This window comes from Scleropages formosus, chromosome 10 (genome assembly GCF_900964775.1).
Source record: "Scleropages formosus chromosome 10, fSclFor1.1, whole genome shotgun sequence".
Taxonomy (NCBI): Eukaryota; Metazoa; Chordata; class Actinopteri; order Osteoglossiformes; family Osteoglossidae; genus Scleropages; species Scleropages formosus.
This window is the reverse complement of record NC_041815.1, coordinates 29865181-29890302: the sequence shown is the minus strand read 5'-3', so window position 1 is coordinate 29890302 and position 25122 is coordinate 29865181. Positions and strand designations below refer to the sequence as shown.

At 56.2% G+C, this 25122-nt stretch overlaps 1 protein-coding gene across 4 annotated transcripts; it reads right to left on the bottom strand.

Annotated features, from left to right (window-relative positions):
- Window positions 1–131: 131 nt before the first annotated feature.
- Window positions 132–24917, bottom strand: LOC108932238 (chloride channel protein 2-like). Of its 4 annotated transcripts, XM_029255394.1 has the most exons (25): window positions 24723–24849; window positions 16294–16447; window positions 14148–14192; window positions 9518–9649; window positions 8722–8850; window positions 8504–8637; window positions 7812–7889; window positions 7336–7414; window positions 7115–7240; window positions 6946–7030; window positions 6486–6587; window positions 6272–6356; window positions 5917–6072; window positions 5750–5819; window positions 5553–5663; window positions 5243–5456; window positions 4342–4475; window positions 4029–4207; window positions 3647–3758; window positions 3444–3514; window positions 3182–3244; window positions 1962–2000; window positions 1728–1832; window positions 1553–1639; window positions 132–1366 (listed from the first exon to the last, which is right to left on the bottom strand). In XM_029255394.1, exons 1-25 carry the CDS (start codon window positions 24771–24773, stop codon window positions 1169–1171), a joined length of 2739 nt encoding a protein of 912 aa, XP_029111227.1. In that variant the 5' UTR covers window positions 24774–24849; the 3' UTR covers window positions 132–1168. The 4 variants fall into 4 exon arrangements, with proteins under 4 accessions (XP_029111227.1, XP_029111225.1, XP_029111226.1 ...); XM_029255392.1 differs by lacking the exon at window positions 3182–3244 and having other exon boundaries at window positions 134–1366; window positions 24723–24917; XM_029255391.1 differs by lacking the exons at window positions 3182–3244; window positions 14148–14192 and adding an exon at window positions 9001–9094 and having other exon boundaries at window positions 136–1366; window positions 24723–24833.
- Between the last annotated feature and the right edge of the window lie 205 nt (window positions 24918–25122).

Below are 25122 nucleotides of genomic sequence, written 5' to 3'. Positions count from 1 at the left end.
GCATAGCAAGGCCTAAGGAAGTGGAAGGGGCCCCCACTGAGCCCTAGCTGCGCCAAACTGGGCAGGATGAGGCAGAGCCTCTCACTCACACACACACACACACACACACACACACACACACACACACACACACACACACACACACACACACACACACACACACACACACACACACACACACGGCCATTGAGGGATGCATAGATGGACTGCAGAGTTTCTTCCTTCACGGCTGTAACTTGGAAGCTCGGAATCATGAGTGGAGAGCAAGCGTGTGTGTGTGTGTGTGATCCTGATTTTTGCATTAAGGCTTCAGAGGAGCTCGGAAGCAAGAGTAGACGTAGCGGTAAAGCAGTACGAAAGTAGCGGTTATTCACGGAGCACCTCTCGTCCACAGTCCCCACGACCACCAGTAGGAAACACCTTCAAAAGGTGTCTGTGAATCAGAGCAGGTCACTTTCCATTGGAAATGCTATGGGAAATATATATATAAATATTTAAACAAAAAAAAAAGAAAACAATCTAAGAATTAGAGTGGGGCACAAACATGGTCGCAAGGTCTCCTAACCGCACTCTGACCAGGTGTGAAGTCCAGACAACTGAACACAGCATGTCTGCTCCCCTCAGTGTGGTCTCTGTGTGAGGTAAAGTATCTTAGAATTAAAGTGAAAAGTGATTGATTGCACAGAAGGATTAAACCACACTCCAGGACTATGTAGAACCCTGGAAGGCTGTGTGTGTGTGTGTGTGTGTGTGTGTGTGTGTGTGTGTGTGTCTCTCTCTTTCTCTCTCTTTCCTCAGCTCCTGGAAAGGCCCAGTGTGTGACTTCAAGCACCAGTAGCAAGTGTGTGCTGCTCCCTCTCCAGGTGTGAAACGAGCAGCACTAGGGAACACAGTAGGGAATCCGAGCGGTGGGAAGACTGTCAGAATCGTGTGAATTTTCTAGAAGGGCTGCTGGGTGTGACGGTGACGGCGATGGCGGCGGCAGTGGCGGTGGTACTCCTCACACTGCATCACATCTCCTCACTGAGTCACAGCCCACAGCAGTAGCAGCGCCTTGACCTCCGAGTCCGGGGCAGTTGGGGGGAGCCGAGGGGCACTTGGAGTTTTTCTTTTTTGTTTGGGGGGTACAGGGGCAAAAATCAAGCGGGAGCCGCCCCTCAGCAGCCCCTCACTGCGATTTGTTGTCCTCCGAGTCAGAGGGCCGGTGTTCCCCCGGCAGCGTCAGGTTCCGGTGTCGATCCCACAGCTTGTGCAGCTCTGTGGCCTCTGTCTCGCTGCTGCTGGTGCCGCTGTCACGGAAACTGGCCAGGGGGGGGCGCACCTTGACCCCCTTCACCGTCACCGAGCCCTCGATGGCCTTCCGGAGCTGTGAGAATGAGATGGGGGGCGGGCACAGCGTCCCATATGGAACGTCACATAACATCCACCGCGCTCAGCTCTCCCCCCCCCCCCACACAGTTTACAAAGTGGACCTTTTCCCTCAAGTGATGTCACCATGATGTCACCGTGATGTCATCATGATGACATCTGAGCAGCCAGGATCATCACTAACCTCCTTCAGTGACACGACCCCAATGAGGCGCCCGATGCTGGTGACGTAGGCGTGGTCCAGGCCCAGCAGTGAGAAGATGGTGTGAGTCTGTGGGGGGTGTAGACACCGGAGGGGGATGTTACAGGGTGGGACATGGGACATGAGACAGAGAGGACATGCAGATGTGGAGGGAGACCTTGTGAAGTGATGTTCGCTCCACGAGCTGAAAGGGGGCAGGGTCAATCTTGCAGTTGTTGAAGTTGACTGGCTCATCTAGCTGTTGCTCCTCCCACTCTGCAATCTACATAAAGAGACAGGAGAGTGAGAGACGGGTCCCCCTCCCAGTGCAGCACACACTCTGTCCACAGGAACAGAGCACACAGCCTGGATTACACACTGCGTATACTCCCGCCCAGCAGGGGGCACTCACCTCTTGGAGGGTCAACTCATCCTCCAGGTCCAGGTCATCCTGTGGGGGACAAACAGAGGAGCTCTCAGATACACAGCGACGCACAGGTATGGGGACGTGTGGAAGGGGGACCTCCGGGGGGTTCCTGTCTCACAGTGATGATCTCAGTGGGGGGGACAGTAGAAACAGAGGTGAGGTGCCCACACAGCGATGGTGCAGGACAGCTGGATGGTCCCCCGAGGACCGGAGGGACCAACCAGTGCGACCTATGGACATGATGCTGCACTGTTGGACTCCCGTCCACACATGGGTCAGGACCCTATGATCCAGTGATCTCATCTCACCTCGCCCACACAACACATCATCAACTCTTTGTGCTTCCAACTTCTCCGCTCCGTGGCGGTTCAAGGGCTAGAGGTGCGTTGGTTCGAGTCCCACTGTAGAGGGGTTCAAGTTCCTGGTGCCACAACAGTGTGGTAAAAGGATGGTTCTTCGGCGCTTCACCGCACCGTAACGCTGGTGTCCCCCTCCTGGTACCCCACCCGTCCCCTCGCAGCACACAGACATGGGACAACGTTTAATCGGAGAAGAGGCAATTAAGAGACTCCGCCTACCCAATCTGAGGGTCTTGATCTCAGTGACCGCAGTGAAACATGCAGTATTACCGTGCTCATTACCATGCATGAAATTTCTGTGCATTTCCAACTTGACATCTGTCAATTTCAGACACGGGCAATGGCATGCAGGGGGGCGGTGCGGGCCCTCTTCTACAGCAGCAGAAGCATTGGCACATGGGGCACAGAGGAGATGATTCAAGCCCCGCCTCTCAGTGACCATCTGATTGGACAGGTGACCGGGGGCCTCATGACGGACAGCAGGCCACGCCCCCGGGCTCCCTCACACGGCTCAACAGCAGGGTCTCTGCTCTGTGGCCTCTGCGGGCCCCGTCACCACGGCGACGGCTTGCGATCGGCCCTCACAAGGGGTCAAGGAGATGCCGCTGTGCGAACGACGTCCCGACCCGCCTGGGGCTCGGCCTGTCCCCTTCAGGACCCGAGACGGCCATCGACCTCAGGGAAGGGGGGATAAAGGTCAGAGGTCATCGGGGCAGATCTGGTCAGGCAGAGAACAGAGATGGGCGTGGCTGACGCGGCGAAAGATGATTGTCTGATTGATGGATGGGATTGGACAGCCGCCCATGCTCTGTGTGGGTGCGCGCGTTTGCGTGTGTGCGCTCTTACCACGACAGAGATCCTCACGCGTTTGGGCTTCCTGCTGTCAGGAGCCCCTGAGCTGCTGTTGCTCTTCACAGTGGAGACACACAGGGGCAGGAAACAGAGCATTAAGACACCGGCGCACCACGAGGGGCAGGACGGGAGGGCGCGTGTGCGTGAGAGAGAGAGAGAGATCCGGGGCACAGCACAAGCACATTGTGGGATCTGTCACACAGTGAGGAGAGCAGCGCGAGGTGTGTGACACCAAGGGGAGGAGCCTCAGTCTCACCTCCACAGTGGCAGCGTCCGGGTGGGCGCAGAACAGGCTCTTTAGAGCCATTCCGGAATGTTCATGGGGGCCTGCAGGGGAGGCAGAGGGGGGTCAGAGTGAGAGTGAGAGAGAGCGCGCGCGCGCGTGTGTGTGTGTGTGTGTGTGTGTGTGTGTGTGTGTGTGTGTGTGTGTGTGTGTGTGTGTGTGTGTGCGGGACCTACTCATGGGCATCTCCACACTGTTCTTCTCCACCGATGAGCGCTTGAGTGCTGGCTTCAGGGGCTTCTGGGTGCCGGAGCGAGCGGGACCGAAGGACGACTCCTCGGTGGAGATCTGCAAGCGCGCACACACACACACACACACACACACACACACACACACACACACACACACACACAGATTACTCCCCCACATTCACACACAGGACGAGAGGCTGAAACACTCCGCCCACTCCCTCCAGACTTTAGGAATTGATTCATTCATCAAACACCACCCCCCGCCCCCCATGCAGTCCGCAGTCCTCAGTGCGCAGACCCAGTGCTGCAATCCCTTGTGACACACACACACACACACACACACACACACACACACACACACACACACCTGGAAGCGGACCTCCTGGTTCGCCTTCTGCACGGGCTCCTGCGGCGCCCCCTCCTGGCTCTTCCTGGCATTGAGGGCACGCTGCCGCAGGAACTCGAGTCGCCGCGGTCGTCCCAACTGCTGAGTGAGCAGCGCCTGCAGCTGTGAGCGCTCGATGGAGCCCAGCAGGATCATGGAGTCTGGTGGCCCCAAGGAGACACGGACACACTGAGCTCACCGCAGTAAAATACCCCCCCGAGACAGAGCCCCCGTCGCCCGAGGATACTTATGACGACTTGGTGCCCCGCCCCAGACACAAGCTCCGCCCCTTCACCTGCGGACTCCACCAGCGCCAGGGTCTTCAGGTGTCCGGAGAGCAGCACCTCGTGGAGCTCCCTGTAGCTGCAGTTGAGTGTGATGTAGCGAACATCGCGCACCATGATGTCCTCCACACGGATGTTGTACTTCCTGCGGGGGTGGGGGGGGACATGGGTGTGAACCGAGGGAGGCGGAGCTCCGTGTGTGTGTGTGTGTGTGTGTGTGTGTGTGTGTGTGTGTGTGTGTGTGTGTGTCCGTCCAGAGATGACTTTGCATCCTGAAGCCACTTGCCCTCATTCCAATTTGGACTCCAAATGATTAACACCCCCCCCAGAGCCCTAAAGCCCTAAAACAACATTGCCCCCCCAGGAGAACCTAAAATTACCAAAAAATCCCCCCATACACTGACACGTTGCTATGGAAACGCCCCGTCAGCAATACACTGACTCGCAGTACTGCCACTGGTGCCACAGCATCACCCCCCCCCCGCCCCACCACACACACACACACACACACACACACACACACACACACACACACACACGCACTGCAGTGTTATATAACGGTTCTCTCTGTGTTCAAAAATGATTCTTAGACCCAGATGGCCGAGCGGATGACGGGTGTGAGAGAGAGAGTTACTGTTCTACCCTCAACTCCAGTTTGGCCACTGCAGGGTCAGGGACAGCCACAGTCCATCCACACACACGCGCAATTAAACGGAACGATAAGGAGTGGACTTGTGGGCGAGTGAAAGAGAAACACGATAAAGAGAGGAGGAGAGCGCCACTCCCACACTTTAGGCCACTAGCGACCCCAGCAGCCATGTGGTGCACAACCTGAAAGGCGAGATGAGGCCTGCAAAGGGGGCGGGGCAGGGCAGAGCAGAGCTGGGGGGCGGGGCAGGAGGCGGGACTCACTCGTGGTGCCCCCAGCCCAGCTCCGGGAGGTACGGCAGCTTCTTGATGCGGATGATGGAGTCGTAGAGTGAGGGCTGCAGGCTCTGGGCCACGGCGTTGGCCAGGATGACCGCGATCATCACCGGCAGGATGTGCGAGATCTGACCCGTGAGCTCGAACACGATGACCGCGGTGGAGACCGTGTGAGTGACCGCGCCGGAGAGGGCCGCCGCACCTGGCGCAGAGCAACAAAACGGATGGTGGAGTAGAGATATCCTCCCCCCGACCCCCAGCGGGACATCAGGTCCACGTCGCAAACCCCCCCACTCACCCACCACAGCGTAGCCACCCGGCACGATGGGGTAGATGTTCCCGTCTGTGTGGATCCCATCAGGGAACCAAGCTGCCATGCTTTCGCCAACAAGCCGTCCAAATGCCGCGCCTAAACACACACACACAGAGGGCAGATGAACATAGTGGACATTACATGCAAATGACGTACAGACGACCAATCAGACAAGGGCTCACCGATGACAAAGACTGGCATGAAGGCTCCGCAGGGGACCGGGATGGTGGTGGCCAGAGCTGACATCCAGAACTGTGGGGACAGGGAGCAAGTGGCTGGGACATGTGCGGTCTATATATACACACACACACACACACACACACACACACACACGAGAGAGGAAGCACACCTTCATGACGATAAAGAGGACGAGGGTGACGAACACGTTGACCTGTGGGTGCTTCCAGGCCTGTGAATGACCAATGTAGTCAAACTCCTCAGCGATGCCCTGCTTTGCCCACGTTCGATTGTCCAGCAGGGTCACCAGGGACTCCTTCTGGGTGAGCTGAGGGTCAGAGGTCAGAGGTCACACTGGTGACAGCACCCCCACACAACTTGAAGTTGGTATTGGACAGAAGACAAAGCACACGGACAACAGCACTCAATTCCTGCCAAAATGTCTTCAGTCACTTGACTGAAACCTCTGTTTGACTGGAAACACACACACACACACACACACACACACACACACACACACAGCTTACCTTCCCAGCCATAAACTGCCCAAACCCAGGTGGAAAGGTCAGTGTGGAGATGAGCAGGGTGACCAAGGCAGGATACAGCAGTCGTCTGGGGTGGGGTGGGGTGGAGGGAAACATTAAACCTGCACCGTCCTCCTGGCTCTCTCACACTCACACACTCACACACACACTCACACACTCACACACTCACACACAAAATGGATGTCCCATCACTCACTTCTTCATGAGGAACCGGTTGATGGTTTTCTGCTTGCGGATGAACTGGACGATCAGCCGGTTAAAGTAGACAAAGAGAGCCCCCCCGAAGCCACTGGCGATCCTGAAGAAGAGGGAGCAGCAGGGTCACACACACACACTTGGCCAGCCATGGTTTTCTCTGTGTTGCTGCACCGGGAAGAGAAGCCTCCACCTGAGACTCCGCCTCCACAATCCCCCCCCCCCCCCCAAATCACATTTCCCCCATTGTGTTACACCTGGTGTCTTCAACGTTCGCGCAACCAGGACCACAGTACAACGTTCTGTGTCTCTATCCGACGCACAGTCTGCACTCTATGAATGTTCTCCAAACAGTAGAACAGGGTAAGAGCTGATCCTGCTGGGAACGGACGACGAATGAGTGGGAGGAGAAAAAGGCCTCGAGCACCTGCCCCAATCCCGCCCCCAACAGCCCCACCTACCCAATAACGGCGAAGGCGGGGAGCTCCTGCAGGTCGAACGGGAAGTCGAGGCGGAAGCGCGTCTTGAAGAGAGCAGTGATGGTTTCTGCGGACACAGAGACGGGGTGCGTTCGATGTGGAGCTTCTGGCTGGGGGGGGTGGGGGGGTGGGGGGGTGGACGTGTCCTCACCTTCGTCCCTGTTCCAGACGGCGAGGACACGGAAGATGAAGGCGCTGAACGTGGCTGCAAAGAAGCCTCTCCAGTAGTTCCTCACGGCGAAGAAGGTGGACGTGACCTCGATGCTGAAGAGCACACCTTGGGGGGGGGGGGGGCGGAAGACAGGTTGGGTGCGTCAAGGAGCAGCGCACTGGGACACCCCCCACCCCCCCAGGGTGCACAGTGCGACTCACCTCCGATGGGTGCGGCGAAGCAGCAGCCCACCCCCACGGCGCACGCTGCCGCCAGCATCTCGATGTTCCGCGACTCGTTCTGGAAGGAAGCAGAAAGGGCGTCAGGAGGGGGAGGGGTGCTGTGGAATGCTGGGATGGAGCCACCAACAAAAGGGTGGAGATCATGAAGAAGCTGAGGTTGAACAAGACACACACACACCATGCTTTTACCTTGTTTTCTACACAGCACTCCTTGGACAGCAGTGATCAGAGAGAGAGAGTACGGTGAAATCAGCCGAATGCCACAGTGCGTCTCTCCAGGGACACGGTAGACTGGGGTTTGGGGGGGGGGGGGGGGGGCTGCTCAGGTGCTACATCAGATTTGAATTTGACTGTGGAGTGTAGGGACATAAGTGGTGTGCGTGTGCGTGTGTGTGTGTGTGTGTGTGTGTGCGCAAGAGAGAATCGGGGCAGAGCCAGTGAGCGGGACCCCTTACCTCATAGATACCTCCAAAAAGAGACATGAACTTGCTGAGCAGCGCCGCACACAGACTGGCGATGTGAACAAAGGGGCCCTGAGGACAGAGTGGGGGGAGGGGTCAACACTCCATCCACTGGTCAGGACACACAGAGGTCAAAGGTCAAAGAACATAGGAACAGTAATTAATGTAAAAAGTCAAACAGAAGATAGAACAAGTATCAATGCAACAGCTTCATCACAGAGAGGTAGAGGGAGGAGCGTGCACACACACACACACACACACACACACACACACACACAGCTTTAAGTAGGACTCTCAGGAAAAGGCATGACGATTTTCATGTCCCACACGCAGAGCATGGCTGGCAAAGAGCAGCGCAGCAGATGGATTAATGTGGGAGTGTGTGTGTGTGAGAGAGAGAGAGAGAGAGAGAGAGAGAGAGAGAGAGAGAGAGAGAGAGAGAGAGAGAGAGAGAGAGAGAGAGAGAGAGAGAGAGAGTTCCTGCCATGTGAATGCGAGGTGAGTCCGTCACACCTAAAAATACCCACGGAACAGGAGGAGGACGAGGAGCTCAAGTGTGAAGCAGATCTTGTGTAGGAGATAAATGCAGGCCTGAGGGAGCACAGCGCCCCCTTCTGCCCGCCCGCCCACACACACACACACACACACACACACACACACACACACACACACACACACACACCCACCTCCTTGCCCAGGGGCATCCCGCTGCCCAGTGCGCACGTGAGCCCGATCACCTTGGCCACAAACGTTTTGAAGGTGAGGTATTCCTTGAGGACGACGCCCCGCAGGATCGTCTTCATCTCGGGGATCCCTGAGCCTGGTGGGCAGGGCATAGGGCACTCAGTGAGAGCTCAAAGAGCGCGCGTGTGCGTGTGTGTGCGTGTGTGCGTGTGGGACTCACCAACAGCCTGGGGGGCGAGGATCTGTGTGAAGCCAGCAGAGAAGGTGATGAGGACCACGGGGTAGGTGACCCAGGCCAGGTACTGAAGGAGCACGTTGCTGTCGAGACCCCCGTACATCCACTTCTGTGCTGCAAAGGCACAGCGAGCCAATCAGACGCCTGCTCAGCCACATCACAGCCAATCGCAGACATGCTCTCCGCCCACCAGGTGCGCAGTAACACCCGAACACTCCCAGCACACAGGTGAGTTGCGTCGGGGGTTCGCAGACCGACTGCTACCTCTTTCTGAGCTGAACTCGGCTGGGGGAGGTCTCTCATTGTGACTGTGGCATAACATCGTTTTACACCCTCTCTGATGACACCTTGAAGTGACCTGCAGTGGTGGAACCCTACACTGTGAGACAACCAGCCGCCAAAAGCCATTTTAAAACATTTTCGTGAACATTATAAGTAACAAAAGACTTGAGAAATTGTAAACAGTTGAGACCAGAACTCAATTTCATATGAAAATTATTAAGCATGAGACCAGTGGAGTCACTATTTTCTCTTACTGTAGCTACACCTGAACTTTTTACAGACCCTAACTATGGAAGACAGGCTTTTTATTTCTTTAAGTGTTCTTTTGTCTGTTTGACTTCAGAGTTATGAACAAATTGAGTTATGAACAGCCTTCCAGTGTGTGCAAGTGTGCAGCGTGTTTAACTGCTGGTTTACTGGTTTTGAGCACAACGTGCACAGAACACAAGACACAAGTCTTGGAACTTTCACAGATCTCGTCAGTCCTCCGTTTCCCCACCTTGAAGGCACATGGCGATGGCGAAGTCCATAGCCCAGCTGACCAGCGCCATCAGGAGGCCGAGAAGAATGAGGAAGATCCAGTCTTCGCCCACCCGTGAGATGAGGAACTTCTGACAGCGCACCGCACAAACTGCCGAGATCACAGGCAACAGCAGGATTAGACACAGGGGATACATTACCCACAATCCTCTGGTCCTCAGCCAGGACAATTTATGGGACTACATTGCCCACAATGCACCTGTCTGACTTATGGCCACCACATGCTGAATGAAGAGAGACTGAGAAGAGGTGAGAAAGGAGGTGTGGCTGAGTTCCTGAAACTGCTGTGTGTGGAAGACAACAGTGAAACTTTGGAACCTGCAGGAGCCCACGGTCGCCACGACGACAAGTATCCTGCAAGGCGGAGATCGCTGCTCGGTGATCATCTTTGTGCTCCTCGCCTGGTCTGGGGTGCGAAACACTCCCATGCATCCCTTTATTTCATATATTCTGGCATCATTGTCCGAGATCTGTGTCCAGTAAAACTGCTCCTGTCTCGGTGTGTGTGTGTGTGTTCACATCAAGTGGAGGCCGAGGACACATCCCTGCGCAGTCAGTACTGATAAGAGGAGGACGCAGTGTCCAACAATCCCGCAGGCATGAACGGTGGACACACTAACATGTCAAACCTGTCCACCTTTTCCTGGGTTCTGATCCCGGCAAAGGGGAGGATCCACTGCTCTCCAAACTCCACCCACTGATCTTAATGAAACGGATACTGGAGCCACGAAGACCGTGTGACACAGCATTGGGACAGCAGGTGGGGGTGGGGGTGGGGGGGGGGGGGGGGGGGGGGGGGCACTGCTGTGGGATGTGTGAACACACTCTAGCCAGGCTGTGGTCATATGTGGTCTCTTCACACTGCTGAACATTACACACTTTAGAGAACACCTACACATCTCTGCATTTAGCGAATGTGTGGGATTATATAAGACATCTCTCTCTCTGTCTCACACACACGCACACACCAAAGTGCTGATGTGTCTTTTCCTAATAGAGGTTGCCTTGGATACTAAACAAATCTGCTGGCTGGATCTGAGCCCACCCTGACTGTGTGTGTGTGTGTGTGTGTGTGTGTGTGTGTGTGTGTGTGTGTGTCACCGTGGTGCTTCAGTAGGAGCTCCGTTAATATAGTCACCCTCAGCCCAATGCAGCACTAACAGCACAGCCAAATGCCTACAGGTGAGACAGGTGTTTGTCAGGTCAGTTATCCCTGCATTCCTCAGTCAGCGCACACACACACACACACACACACACACACACACACACACACACACACACACACACACGAGTGACATCACCCTTGATCAAGCACCCGTTAAACGTTGCGGCGAAGGCCTGTTGCTCTGACAACAGCAGGGTTGCTCCACACTGCCCCCAGTGGCCCGATGTGGTTACTGCGGTGCAGTCCAGTTGCGCAGCGACACACGGAGCGACAGCAACAAGAGCGACACTGAAAGCAACAGCGCATTTATCACCGGAACACCTGACCAACACCGATTCAGTGTCGTTTATCATCCCATGTCATGTTTTATGAGCAACGTTCCACCACAAGACGTTTCACTTCGGCGGGACGTCGCATCGAGCCCCATGGCTCCACTGTCCCCATTTGAGAAAGGGACGTCTTTCTCCTTTCTGCTCGTGTCCCTGGGGTGGGGGATTCAGCCCCCTAACCCCCCCGTGTGGAGAACGCGAGTGAGCCCCCCCACGGCTGAACCCGAGTCTCGATGCACTGGAGGAAGTGCACAGTAAATCTTTGTTTGCCCCATCACCTGCAGCTCTTGAAACATAATTAACACACACACACACACACACACACACAGCTCAGGGCTCCAATTTACTCCCGAACTTGGTGTTTTTCAATGCAAACACTTTGCTGCCATGGCAACAACCTTTCTGAACAAAAACGCCTCCCTGAGGCCGGCTTATACAGTGACTCACCCCACCCCGGCCCTCGAAAACTCTCCGCCCCCAGCAGATGTGCGTCCCGACCCCCTCCCCCCCCGGTCCGCTGCGCCTCAGGGTCGGGCTCCCGCATCCCTCTCAGGCACCAAAGCAGCAGGGCAGCAAGAGAAGAGGGACCAGCAGGGGGCGTCGCTGTCCTGCCCGCTGCTGAAGTATAAGAAGGAGCAGGTGAAGGACCTGGGGGTCCGTATCCTGTGGGGGGAGGAGATGTCCTGGGCAGGAGCCACATGGCCAATGAGAAACCTCCATATGAAGAGGTCAAAGTGCAGATGAGTGATGAAGAAGGAAAGTCTGCAGAAGCGTCTGATGACTGAGACACGATGAGAGGTTCAGTGCGCACACACAAAAAAAAAAAAAAAAAACCTCTATTACAGAGCTACCTAGGAGGCCAGCAGTGATGTCATGAGAATGGCACTCGTTTGCACTGAAGTGGCTCCGGGTGGGTGGGTGGGTGGGTGTGTGCGTGTGTGTCCGTCCCACCAAAGGGACCCCTAGTGAGCCCAACGGACAGAAAACACACTTGCCTGGTAGGACCTGGAGCTCCTGCCCACACTTGTCACTGTCACCATCATTCCTCAGTGGTAAAGCCACCCTCCCTATTTGTACCACAGTAAAAAAACTGAAGCAGTTGCATTGTACCAGCTCACAGTGAAGTCACCCAAGAGGTCCTGACCTGCTCACCACTGGAGAGTGACCTGTGATCACGGGGGGGAATGCTGACTGAGCAAGATGATGATGATGATGATGATGATGATGCAGTCTAGTGAGGAAGCTCTAACAACCAGCAGAGCTGGTTGAGCTGTTCCTGACACAAAGACCACAACCGGTGCTCCTCTCCATCCCAGTGCGCAGGTCGTTGGTTCGCAGCAATCAGACGTTCATCACCCCCTTTTCTCTCTTACAGGTGCGAAGGTCACTTTACCGTTTATTACCCTGGTGCCAAGCTGATGACTGCCAGAGGCACAGGGGACCAGGAGGGAGCACCACTCCACACACACACACACACACACACACACACACACACACACACACAGAGTCTGAAACAGCTTGTCCTGAGCAGGGTCGCGGCAAAGCGGAGCCTAACCTGGCAATACAGGGCACAAGGCTGCAGGGGGAGGGGGACACACCGTAGACAGGACACCAGTCTGCTGCAAGGCACCCCCAGTGGGACTCGAACCCCAGACCCACCAGAGAGCAGGACCCAGCCAAACGCGGCGCCAATCCATCAGTTTACAAACGCTGCTTCTGTTCATAAGTCATTTTGTTCAGAACTCCAAAGTTACAATTACATGTGTTCACGTATCTGATACTTTTCTCCAAAGCGACTTACAGTGTTAATTTACAGTTATTTACCTATTTACACAGCTGGGTCATTTAACTGGAGCAACTTAGGGAAAGTACCTTGCTCAAGGGTACTAGAGCCAGAGGTGGGAATCGAACCTCCGATCTTTGGGTCCAAAGGCAGCAGCTCCAACCAGTGTACATCAAACGATTAACAATAAAGGAAGACATGCTCACCGATTTATTCCATCAACATTATTGATCACTGACACTCAGTAACACCAGACATGAGCTGTAAACACTGTTGAAGAGAGTTGAACTAAGATGTTCTCATACTTCTGTTTGAGGGCTGCTCTTTACTGCAATGTACTGAGACGGGGGGGGGGGGCACCCAAACCAGTGCACCTCGATAGGGTCACACCCAACACGAGTGAACACTCCGCCGCAGCCGGAGGCTTTAAAAACGAAAGCGGTCCTGTTAATTAAAACATTAATAACGATGCGGGAGCCGCCTGGCCCGTTAAATCACCTTGGCGATATTAACGAGTCGCAGGGCTCATTGATCACCGTCGGCACACAGGTTTCACTGTTTAATCAAACCTGTTCATCTTCTGCTCCGTTCAAACCAGTCTATTAAATATTTACTCCTCCGCAGCACCGCTTGGGGCGGAGGGGGGGGGGGGCTCATAGAAGGCCACACCCACTGGGACACACTCGGCCAATGAGGGAGAGGAGCGGCATTAGCGACACGCACACATTCGAGTGCAGACGTGGTAACTGTGCAAACGTGGAACTTGAACGTGCGGGGTAGGGGGGTAGGGGGGCACGGGTGGGCATGGAACAGAAGGTGAAAACACACTCACGGTCACCCCCCAGGAGTCACCTGGTCCAGAGCACCCAGTAATCATGCGACTTCCTGTCCCACATACAGAAAGGCATTGGCACGGATGCGGGGGGTTGTTAACAGTAAGTAAGGGGGCAGGAGAAGAAGACGACAAGCTGGGGCAAAGATGGCTGTACAGACACTTGAATGGACAGATGGATGGATGGATGATGTGCAGCAGAGCCCAACTTCAAGGCGAGCAGCTTTTCTTCTGCGCCCCAGGCAGCGCACTGAGCTCTGATTGGACGGGACCGGTCTGGGGACTCGCTGTCAGCCAATGGGATTCTTGAGTGGGGAGAAAAGCAACTCGCCCTGCTAGCATGACAGGGTCAAAGCAGCGGTGTTAAACCTGGCCGCTACAGCGGGGGCCTCCTCACAGGCAGGGGGCGCTGCCCCCCAGGGTTAACGGTGGAGGCAGGGAAGTGTTTAATGGGTTTAATTTACTCATGAAAAGTTTTACCAGAGATAAAGTCCTGGGGCGGAGGCTCCAGCGAGTACGGGAACCCTGAGGACAAATAAACAGTGGGTTAGTTACGCCCCGTGGAGCCCTGCCATTCAGGGACATGTTGTACCGTTGTACTGTTGTACCCCCCCACTGCCTGGCCCCACCCACAATGCAAGTGGGGGGATGCTTTATAGAATTACTCGGTTTCTCCACTGCAGCAAAACACACACGCACACACACACACAGTACAGAGGGGGCTGTAATGGAGATAAGTTCTGCTGGGGGGGGCAAGAAGATTTCGCTGTATTTCTGAAGTGTGTGTTCTTTTCCACAGCTGTGTTGATCAAGGGTCACCCAGCTGAAGATCACTTTAGGAGTCCAATTACAGCTGATGTAACTGCAGACCTCAATGTCCCCCCCACCCTGCCCCCCACCCCCACACAAATGAGCTACACCGCACTGCAGCTACACACCATTAGCGGAAACAGCCGCTGACCAGCATCTGCGCAGCATCACCGCACCACAAGCGACAGCATCGAACCCAGTCATCCGTCATCCGTTGCTTCCTGGAAGTTTCCATGACAACCCATCCGTGAGTCAACCTGGACCCAGTACCTACGTGGCGCGGAAGTGGCCGTGGGGTCTGAGCCAAAACAGCAGAGAGTGGTGATCGGGAAGCATGCCTGTTGCCATGGTGACCCACGGTGTTCATGTTGACATCACCTGTTGTGCCCCCCCAACAGCCTAACCTGTCCCCTGGTGGGGGGCTGGGCAGGGGGAGCAAAGGGTGATTCAGGGCATTTCAAGACAGGGGCAGCATGGGGCTGCTGAAGGGACATGTTCCAGACACCTTGCATTGTCTGCAAGACACACACACACACACACACACACACACACACACGGCTAGCAGGAAGTTACTGCAGTCTGCACCTGAGGAAAGGAGCTCCACTGTGATGCAGAGCTGCTTGCTGCCCCCTACCCATGATCCCTCACTACCCCCCCCCCCCCCCATCAGCGTACCACATCCCAGAGAGCGAAGCTGAACCGCGACTCGGTGGGACTGCGGCGTCTTTCTGCCGCAAACAGGACGCCTGGAGTCCAGCAGTCCCTTCGCCACCTGCCTGGTCCCGCCTCCATCCCCGGAACCGGTGGCTCCCGTCACAAAGAGGCATTCCGCCCCCTGCTGGACATCGGCCGTTACTGCAGGAGGACAGCACTTTCGCTCATCTGCAGTCAAGTGTGAGCGCTGGGGAACTGCGACTGCAGCCCTGGTGAGTTTCCCCATCATCATCATCATCATCATCATCATCAGCTTAAGTTCAGCATTCAGGGGCGGTGCCTGGAGTGAGCGGAGGATCCTACTGCAGGAAGACCAGCAGTCCAGGGACCGGGAAGGATGCTAGAACCCCAGGGTCTGCAGGGTCGCCACACAGTGAAGCTGCAGCGCTGGCCACTGGGGGGCGCTGTTGTGTGGGGATCTGGGAGGCCCTGTGACTCGCATGGGTGCTGTTGAGGAACAGCCCATGTGCGTCTCTCTCCGTCTCCATCTCTGTCTCCGTCTCTGCCAGGGAACACGAGCGCCACTCGCTCTGTCTCACCTCCTCATCGCAAACTCACACACTTCCTCTGCGAGCGGGAGGACACGGGTTCAACGAGGACATCGCAGCTCGGAGACACACGTCCCACACAGAGCGAGAGCGACGCAGCACTGTTGCGCCAGCAGGGGGCGCTCCTTCCGCACAGAAACCCCACTCCATCAGCAGTCACCCGCTCAGTCATCCCCCACCCGACAGTCCATACAAACACGCCTCATAACTGGAGAAGGAAAAGCAAATTGAGCGGCAGGTCCTGCTTTCGTCCCCTTCACAGCTACGGCCACGTCCTCGACACGGAGGCTTCCAGCACCACACTTCCTCTGCGGAGCCTTAGCCGCACTTGGGGGCGGCAACATCAGCAGGACGGCGAAGAGAGACGAGGGGAAGGGACAACACTGACACACAGCAGCTGAATTTTGAGTGGAAGAGGACAGGGAGGCAGGGTGGACACGAGACGGAGCCACAGGGCACCTGAGCTTCTCAAAGCGGGGGGGGGGTGTCAGAGACGCAGTCAGGTGGTGCTGGGAAGAATCATCCATACCCCCATCCCCCAACCCCCCACTCACTTCGGCACTTGGCGCAGCGCCCCTTGTCGTACTCGAGCAGCTCGATGGAGCGACTCCTCTCGCTGACGGAGCGCCGCAGCCCCCCCTGGTCGCGCAGCCGCGCCGCCTCCTCCTTGGCGTAGACCCCGAGGTCCTGCGTGTACCTGCCGTACATCTGGGGGAGGGACATGGGATCAGGGGTCAAAGGTCACAGTCAAATTATGACCAGCGGAAACTGGTCAGGATGAGAAACCACACACACACACACACACACACACACACACACACACACCTTACAGCAAAACCAACCTTCAGAAGACTATTCAGGGTAAAAGATAAACACTGTGTTTTTACACTGCACAGGGAGACCAATTAAAAGGTCCTCTGCAGGTCACACACACCAGTGTAAAGAGTGAAACACACACTTTATGTGGTCAGAGTACAGCGGCCTTCTTGCACAAGATGAGTTTCCTAGAAAGTCGACCTGAACGTCATCTCGGCGGAACATTAACGTTTCCTAGAATGGCCCGAGCGCAAGGCCGCCGGCCGACCGTCCCCCCGCGGTCACGGCGAGTAGGTTGTGTGGTCACAGCCCTGCAAGGGAGGGGAAGCAGGAAGCACAAACATTTTCACCGACATCTGAAGCCCACGAAACACTGAACTTGACCGTCTCCTTTTCTGGGGTCTCAGCCTCCCCCCAAACCCCCCCTAGGGCTGACACTGATTTCCCAGAGCCACTGAGGGGGGTTGGGACAGCAAGGCATAACGGCCAGGGAAGAACAGGGGAGCTGCACCTAAGGTGAAACGAGCCCTTGACTCCCAGGTCCAGTAGATAGCGCCCCCTGCTGGCCATGACCTATGGAGACTAGTGCAACACTTGTACAGGCGAGTGTGAGCACGCACGCACGCACGCACAGCTCCCTGACCATACTGACTCCAGTATAACTAATTTTGGTTAAGGTAATGATCACATATATTAATTATATTAATTGTGAAATGAGTCCATGTCCACCTTGCAGTGTCTCCATCACACTGTGGACATGAGGACAGTTGCTGAGTGGAGACAGTTTTGCAGGAGTGAAAACAGCACAAGGAGGCCCTCTGTTCCTCCTGCATGTGTCTGGGGGAATGGGGGGGGTGGATACAAGGCACCAGGCAGCACCGGCAAGGGGGGGTACTGCAACACACAGGCATGCACCAGACCACACGCACGCACGCACGCACGCACGCACGCACGCACAGCTGTAAACTCTGCCTTCCCTAAGGGGGGGGGGGGGGGGTAAGTGTACTGTGGTCCAGCTGGTCCCAACTTGCCCTTTCAGGGGTCAGATGGTGGGGGGGGGGCAGCTGAAAGCACACACCCCGCCTCCACGTCTGCGGTCACACTATAACCCTGGGCAACACGGAGGGCCACTGGCGGTGGGGGGTGGGGGAGCAGAAGGCCGCCAGGCTGTCAGATGATCTGTGGGACGGATGTCCAGACACCGTGAAGCCGCAGAAGATGCAGAACCTCAGCCAGGACAGATGTTCAGGGTCGTGACTAAAGCGCCTCTCCGCCCCACCGAGTCGAACACACAGCGACCGTTTGTGGAGCCGCTTCCTCCGAGGAACTCGCCTCGGGAGACCCCCCCCTCGCACGGAACCGTGGGGGAAAGTGTGTGTCTGACTTGTGTTTGACCTGCCAAAGTGTTATCATGTGTTCCCTCCGTGACTCTCCACTGCAGATGTCTAGATAAAATTCAACACTGTGGTGACAAAGGTCAACAGGTGGTCAATGGATCTGCACCCTGATACCTACAGGACCTGGTCACTCCCTACAGCCCAGCAAGAGCGCTCTGCTCCTGCACCTCTGCCCTCTCGGTGCTCCAACTCTTCAGAGACCAAAAGTGAAAGGTCACCACATCTGGGTTCTGTCCCTGACATGGAATGAGCGCCCTGTGTCCCTCGGAGCTGCTGAATCCCTCTCACACTCAAGAAGAGTCTCATACCGTCTCATACTCATACTCTTTGAGAGCCACTTCTCCCTCCATCTCCTGACAGCTCTATCAGTGAGTCCAACACCATCTGCTATGATGATCTATGCATTTCATTTCAGTCTTACTTCTATTGGAGCTACTGGAGGGATGTGAACCAGCAACATGTTGGTGTGAAACACCCCAGCTGTGTGTCCATAATCCTGTGTCTAAAGTTCTTTGTTGTTGATGCTCTTTTGTTTACTCTGAGGTGCACGTAACTCTGTAGAAACTCACACACACGCGCGCACCAATTATATAGAGACAAAACAATGAAAATCATTTACCAACAGCGGTTTGAAGATCAATCAAAGTGCTGTAATCAGTATTGCATCATTCTGAGAACAATTAATAATCCTCTTGTTGAAGGACAGTCAAAGTCCCCCATCAGTCATAGTAAACACACACACACACACACACACACACACACACACACACACACACACACAATGGCCGATTTGTATGAGGAACAAAAAGAATGCTAAATAATGTGACACACACTTCCTTCATGAGAAGGAATCTGAAGTGACATTAAACCCACACAATTCTACCGCCCCCCCACCCCCCACGGGTGCGTTCTTTGGAGGAGAGCTAGCGCACAGAGCCCTCGTCTCTCTCTCTCTCTCTCTCTCTCCCCATCTCACACACACACACACACACACACAGACAAATAACAGCTGCTGAAAGTGCACTTTCCCTCTGATAAGCAGTGAGGGTGTTTGACTTTCGGTGTGAACGTGACCTTGAACCCTTGACCCTTGACCCCTGATCGGCCGGTGTTTCGGACACCCTGAGGTGTGTCGCTGCTGGAAGTGGAGCCGCATCCCGTCTCCGCCTTTCGTACCCGGGTATAACACGGGAGTCCAGCAGCCACCAGAACATGGAATCCGCTCACGGTCTTGCCATTTTCTTGTTTTCTCTATTTATTATTATGAATTTGTGTGCAGTCAAAACTTTGTGTGCAGTCAAACCCAGCTCTATATGACCAGGAGGCCCAGGGGCGGTTCTGCCATCAATGAGTCTTGGGGGGGGGGGGGGGGGGGGGGGCGGTCAGCGTCCCCTTGACCGCCAACCTCAGGGTTACACGGCCGTGTTGGAACAGCAGGGGTTCGGAGAAAGCAGCCAAACACGGCGGGCTCCCATCAGGTCCTCCACAGCTCATGGAGAGCGAGGCCACGGGGCCGCGGAGGTCAGAGCTTTTAAATCCTCAGGGGGGTCCGCAGCCGATTAAGCAATAAAACAGGCTTTGCCACCATTTCCAACAGATTCGACGCATTTCAAACACCTGGCAGCTGGGAGGAACCAATCACAGCCAGGTAGCTCCGCAAACGGCCAATCAGAGCGGGGAGCCAGTCGCCAGACTGGGAGAGCAGAGCCAATCAAAGGCTGGCGCCACAAGAACGGAGCCAATCGCAGAGAAGAGCGGAACACCGAACCAATCGCTGAAAACGGGTTACGAACTTGCATGGAAGAACCAATCACAGAAGACGTGATGGTGCGCACCGTCCGTCATCGGCTCAGCTGCTCGCGGAGCCGTCACGGTGCCAGGGTCAAAGGTCACCAGCTGCACGTGTTCATGACAATAGCGTTGCACAACACGGTGAACAAACAGCAGCAACGGAGTGTTACGCAACGGAGAACGCACACCTTCCGACAACAGGTGTTGGACCAGCGGGACCCTGAGCTGAGAGCAGACCGCCAGCGGAGCGAGGGTTCGAGAACCACACGATGCCCCGGGGCCTGCGGTCACTCGAGGTCCATTTGTCCTGCAAACGCCTGTGTGAACCGGACTGGCCGAGACCCTTAGAAAGGTCCATTGAGACTCACAGAACCAACGACCCGACAGAACAATTCGGAGCAATTAATGAGGGAATTGTGGGTAATTAACATCTCTGAAACTGGCGAACGAACAGAAAACAGCTCAACAAAACATCAGGTCATAGAAGAACGTGCGTGCGCACACACACACACGGCTTCCGCAGGCAGCACAGAAAAGCAGGAGCACCGTGGGTGGGATTGAGGGAGGGGCACAAGGAGAGACCAGAAGAGAGACCTGCTGGCAGCTAAACTTAGCAGCTATTGATCTGACATGAAGCAGAACTGCAGGGAAACGGGCGGATACAGGTCCCTTTAAAGTGACACTAAACAGCCATGTGTTTAAGATGTACACACACACACACACACACACACACACCAGATCCGGCCAGACAATTGACCTTTGCCCCCCACCCTCCACTTGACCTTGTCAAGTGATAAACACACTTGTGTGACACAGCAGGGCTTTCAAACCTCGGACCCACAGCGACCCGCTCGCCCCCCCACAGCAGCCATCCATCACACTGGCCCCTCCCCCTGTGCATTTGAGGGACAGTAACTGCGTTAGAAGGGCTCAGCTGCCCAGAAGATTGCAGATGACGTGTTTGTGCGTGTGTCCTCAGCGCTGTTGACCAAACATCCTACCGTCTTCCTGTCCTCACCCGACACCTCTTATCACACACTTATCGACCCTTGAGCGACTCCCACGGGCCTAGAGGCGGGACAAAGAACGGTGAAAACACGGCTAACGTGGGGCAACCCCCACCCCCCGCCCCCAAGGGACAGGTCACAGCACGGGACACAATACAAGAGCGGACGGGACAAGACAAGAGAAGACAGGACAGGTGGGACAGTCGCACCCTCATTCAGTCCTGGGGTCACACAACGGCCTCCAGACATCCGAACGGAGCCAAATTAACAGCGAGTGCCTTTCCCACGTGCTCCGATTGGCTGAGCTGGACAGACGCACTGGGGGTGGGGGTGGGGGGGGGGGGGTACAGTACAGCCTGCTGGGACACAGCCCCCCCAAGGCAGTCAAAGTCCCCAGAGCACAAAGACCCTCAGAGAGCAGACTTCGTAGGAGTGACCTGTGTGGAACCAGGAGGGGTGTCCTGGGGGGGTCTGCAGCTCCCGGGGGGGGGGGGGGGGGGGCACACGGGGGGCGCTGATTGATGGGACTGGGCACACGCCAGCACAGTTGGTAGGCTGGTCACACGCTCGCTCGGCGCCGGGGGTTCGACTGCACATGAGGATACAAGGGAACACATGCCAACGCCCCACCCCCCTCCAAGAGCGTACCAACCTGAACCCACCTGTGGGGGGATCACCTGCCCCTCCCCCACACAGCAACCAAAGAATGACAAGCTGACAACTGTGCCGTTGTCAGGGCAACCGCCCCCACATCAGTGCAACACGGCAGGAAACAGTGCTTCCACAGCGTGGGCGGGGGGGGGGTGTATTTTTGTCCCGCAGAATCCGACTGGGGGGGGGGGGGGGAGGGGGTCACTGTTAGGACATCAAGGAGGACGATTCTGTCCTGCCAGAGACTCAAGTCGTGTGTTGCTCAATCAACACGATTGATCGCTGAACAGCTCAGCAGGGAAGGGGGGTCTAGGCCCACCTGCTCAAGCCTGGGGGGGGTTGGGCCGGCAGTTCAGTTTCTGCTCTCCTTACTCGAACCCGTGTGCAGAGCGCTACTGGTCAACTGATCCTGACCCGTTTGCCCTCCGGTCAGCGTCTCATCGTCACACTTCTGCATTGCGCCGTTCCACTTCTCTCCCGCCGGTTCACTGGAGGCCAAAGGTGTGGAAATCTTGCAGGCCACACCCATTTCAGCTAGCCACGCCCCCTCCAAGCCGCTCAGGGACCTTCCCACCTGCGCCCCCGCCCACCGACCCACCAAAATGCCACACCACATGGTCGCTCTCGCTGGAGTTGTCACTGAGCAAGTGGTGCGGAGACATGCGCTGGCCAATCAGCAAGGAAAGGGGTCAGGGGTTCAAGACCCTTCTGTGCCCCCAAAGCAACTTACAAAGCAAAGCTACTTACAGCTGTGTAATTTTTACCATATCAGTTCAGGATTTGTACCTTGATCAAGGGTAGTGTTTGGACCTGCAACCTCCAAGTCTGAAGGCAGCAGCTCTAACCACGACACCACCTGCTGGCCCTCAGAGTTCAACTGGGCAGGGAAACGCCGACACCCGACACCGGTTGGGTCGGGACACGAACCCACACCCTGGTGTCATCTAGCCCCGCCACTCAGCGTGAGCCCAGCATTAACGGGATGATTGCCGGACCACAACACACCAGGGCACAAGGCCACCCCCACATATCCCACCTCCTTCAAAGGCCCTTGAGTGACCCCCACCCCCCGACCCAGGATAGCTGGCCCCGCCCACCTCCGCCTAGTTACTTATTGCTCAGCGTCTCACTCATTTAGAGAGGAAGCCCAGCGGTCACGAGTAGCGCGGGACAAGTCTCCCGGCAACCGGCAGACAACAGACTCCCAGCAGCCACCGGAGGCCAGAAAAGCGATTCGCTTCGTTCCGTTACATGTTTGAGTCCTCTTCCGCTACGGACACAGTGAGGGGGCGGAGCCAGGGCCAGGGGGACGGGCACCGGGAGGTCTACGGGAGCCCACGTGAACCGCGTGGAGCCGTGCGCGGAGCGTGTCCAGCGTCGCTCCGGTGCAAAGCAGTTTACAGGATCAACAGCACTTATCGCAGAGCCGCGAGGTTCGAGAGAACAGCAAACAGCGGCGGGACGCGTCCGGTAGCTCAGGGAGTGTGCGGGGCGCTCAGACACGAGCCACTCAAGGTGACTTCAAGAGGGAGGCTTTCGCAGAAGAACAAACACGCTGTTTCTCCCTCTCTCTCTTTCCGTCTCTCTCTCTCACACACACACACACCTGAAGGGAGCTGGAGGACTTTCACAACAACTGAGGAACCTGAAACTGTTTCATAAGCTTCTTAACGCAGGGACACACATACACACACTTTAATTTAGGAAACCCTTTTCTCCAAAGAGCAAAATAAATTTACTTACTGCATCAATAAGGCAGGAGATGGGATTTGAACCCAAGTCCTTTGAGTGTACACACTAACCACTATGCCACCCGCTGCCCACACACCACAGATATCCAGGGGGGGCTGAGAGGTGGTCATGGTTATGCAGTGATACAATTATATCATTTATTTCAATCCTCCCCAAACACACACACACACACACACACACACACACACACCTGTCCACAACCTCTCTGGACACTCAGTGGGTCACCAGGGCTTCATCACATAAATGGACCACAGGAAAGTACAGGGTTTGAAGCTCCGCCTTCACAGTCCCAAGGGTCCAATCACAGCCCACCGCCCTTGCCTTCCTCGTCCCTGATTGGTCAGACAGCACCAGGTCCCGACCAACACCCAGCGGTGGGATCAGCGCTCCTCAGTCCTGCAAGTGCGTGTCCACAGCAACATTAGAGATGCCCAAGACAGGGCCGTGCGGGTGCGAGGGGGCGGAGCCTCACAAGGCGAGATGCCAAACTGGAACAGAGTGAAACGGGAGATTTTGGATTTTCTGGCTCTGGGTTTTAATCCCATTAGACGCCCTTTTGTTCTCCGTCCTCTCAGCTGCAGCCCGGGTCCCTCCTCCCTCTGGAGCCACCGAGGACGGGGGACAGAGCGGGACACCGGCGGAGGACCAGGGAGAGCGACCCGTACCTGTGACCTGACTCAGTGTTCAACACTCGAACCCCCCCCCACGCTGCAGTTTGTGTTTGTTCTGTTTACTGTACAAACATTCGGGCTCCGACTCAACACTCAGTTGAGCAAAGACAAAGGGGCCGTTTCACCGTGAAGATGCTGCGCCGAGACGGAACTGGGAGCAACACGGGGGACAATGGCGGGGACAGACATGGGACAGTGAGAGAGACCAGGAGTCTCCAGATGGCAAGTAGAGCACAGAATCGGTTGGATAAGAGTCGCACCCCCCATGGGTGTGTGTGTGCGTGCGTGCGTGCGTGCGTGCGTGCGTCCAGGCTGCTGGACTCCTGTCCCTCCTGTCAGACTGCAGAGGAGGAAGAGTCTCACTTCACATTCCCGACAGACAAGAAGTGTCCCTGCAAAGAGAAGCGGAGACACTGACACAGAGTGTGTGTTTACAGTAAATATGGGATTAAAACAATATTCAATATCGCACCTCAGGTCCGTTACAGCCAACATGACCAATGGGCTGCACGAGCGGTCCAACAGGTGAGGCGCTTCAGCGAGGGGACAGGGTCCAACAGACGGTCCAACAGACGGTCCAACAGACGGTCCAACAGGTGATCCCGCTCAGAAAGACAGAGGAGTTTCGCAGACACCTTCAGACCCGCCCCCTTTCACGCGTGAATGTAGAGCGGTGCGCGAGCCAGCCCACGCGCAACACAGTCCCCCCTCCGGACCCCGATACCGATTCATTCTCCCCTCCGTGCGCGTGTGTGTGCGCGCGTGCGACGGGGTGCGAAAAGCGATCATGTGACCGCGCCCACGTGTCACCTCCCGTCTTCAGAAACAATGTAACAAGCCCACTGTCTGATGTCAAGTTTCCCCGGAAAGCGGACCCCCCGCGGACTTTCTCGCTCACCAGGGTCTGCTCGTACTGCAGCGCGCGCTGCTCCGTCCCGTCCCCCGCCATGGCTGCGAAGCGCTGCGCTCGAACCCGCGGCCGGAGCTCTTCGGAGGCCCTTAAACACCGCGCCTGGAGCGGAATCAGAACCCGGATCGGGACCCGAACCCGGATGAAGTTGGACTGGGCCGCCGGGAACCGAACGGCGCTGCAGCTGCGCTCTGGAACGCGGAGCGCGTCTCCTGCCGCATTTTATAGCCTCTCCGTCCGGGACTCCGGCCGAGGCGGGACTTGCGAGACTATCGCGGAACTTCTCCCCCCCGCCTTGGAGAAGTGGTGCGGTCCGCCCGCCTGTTCCGCCCTGGGCTGGACTGTACCACGAGGGCCGCGGGGGGAGGGGGGGGGGGAGCAGCGCAGC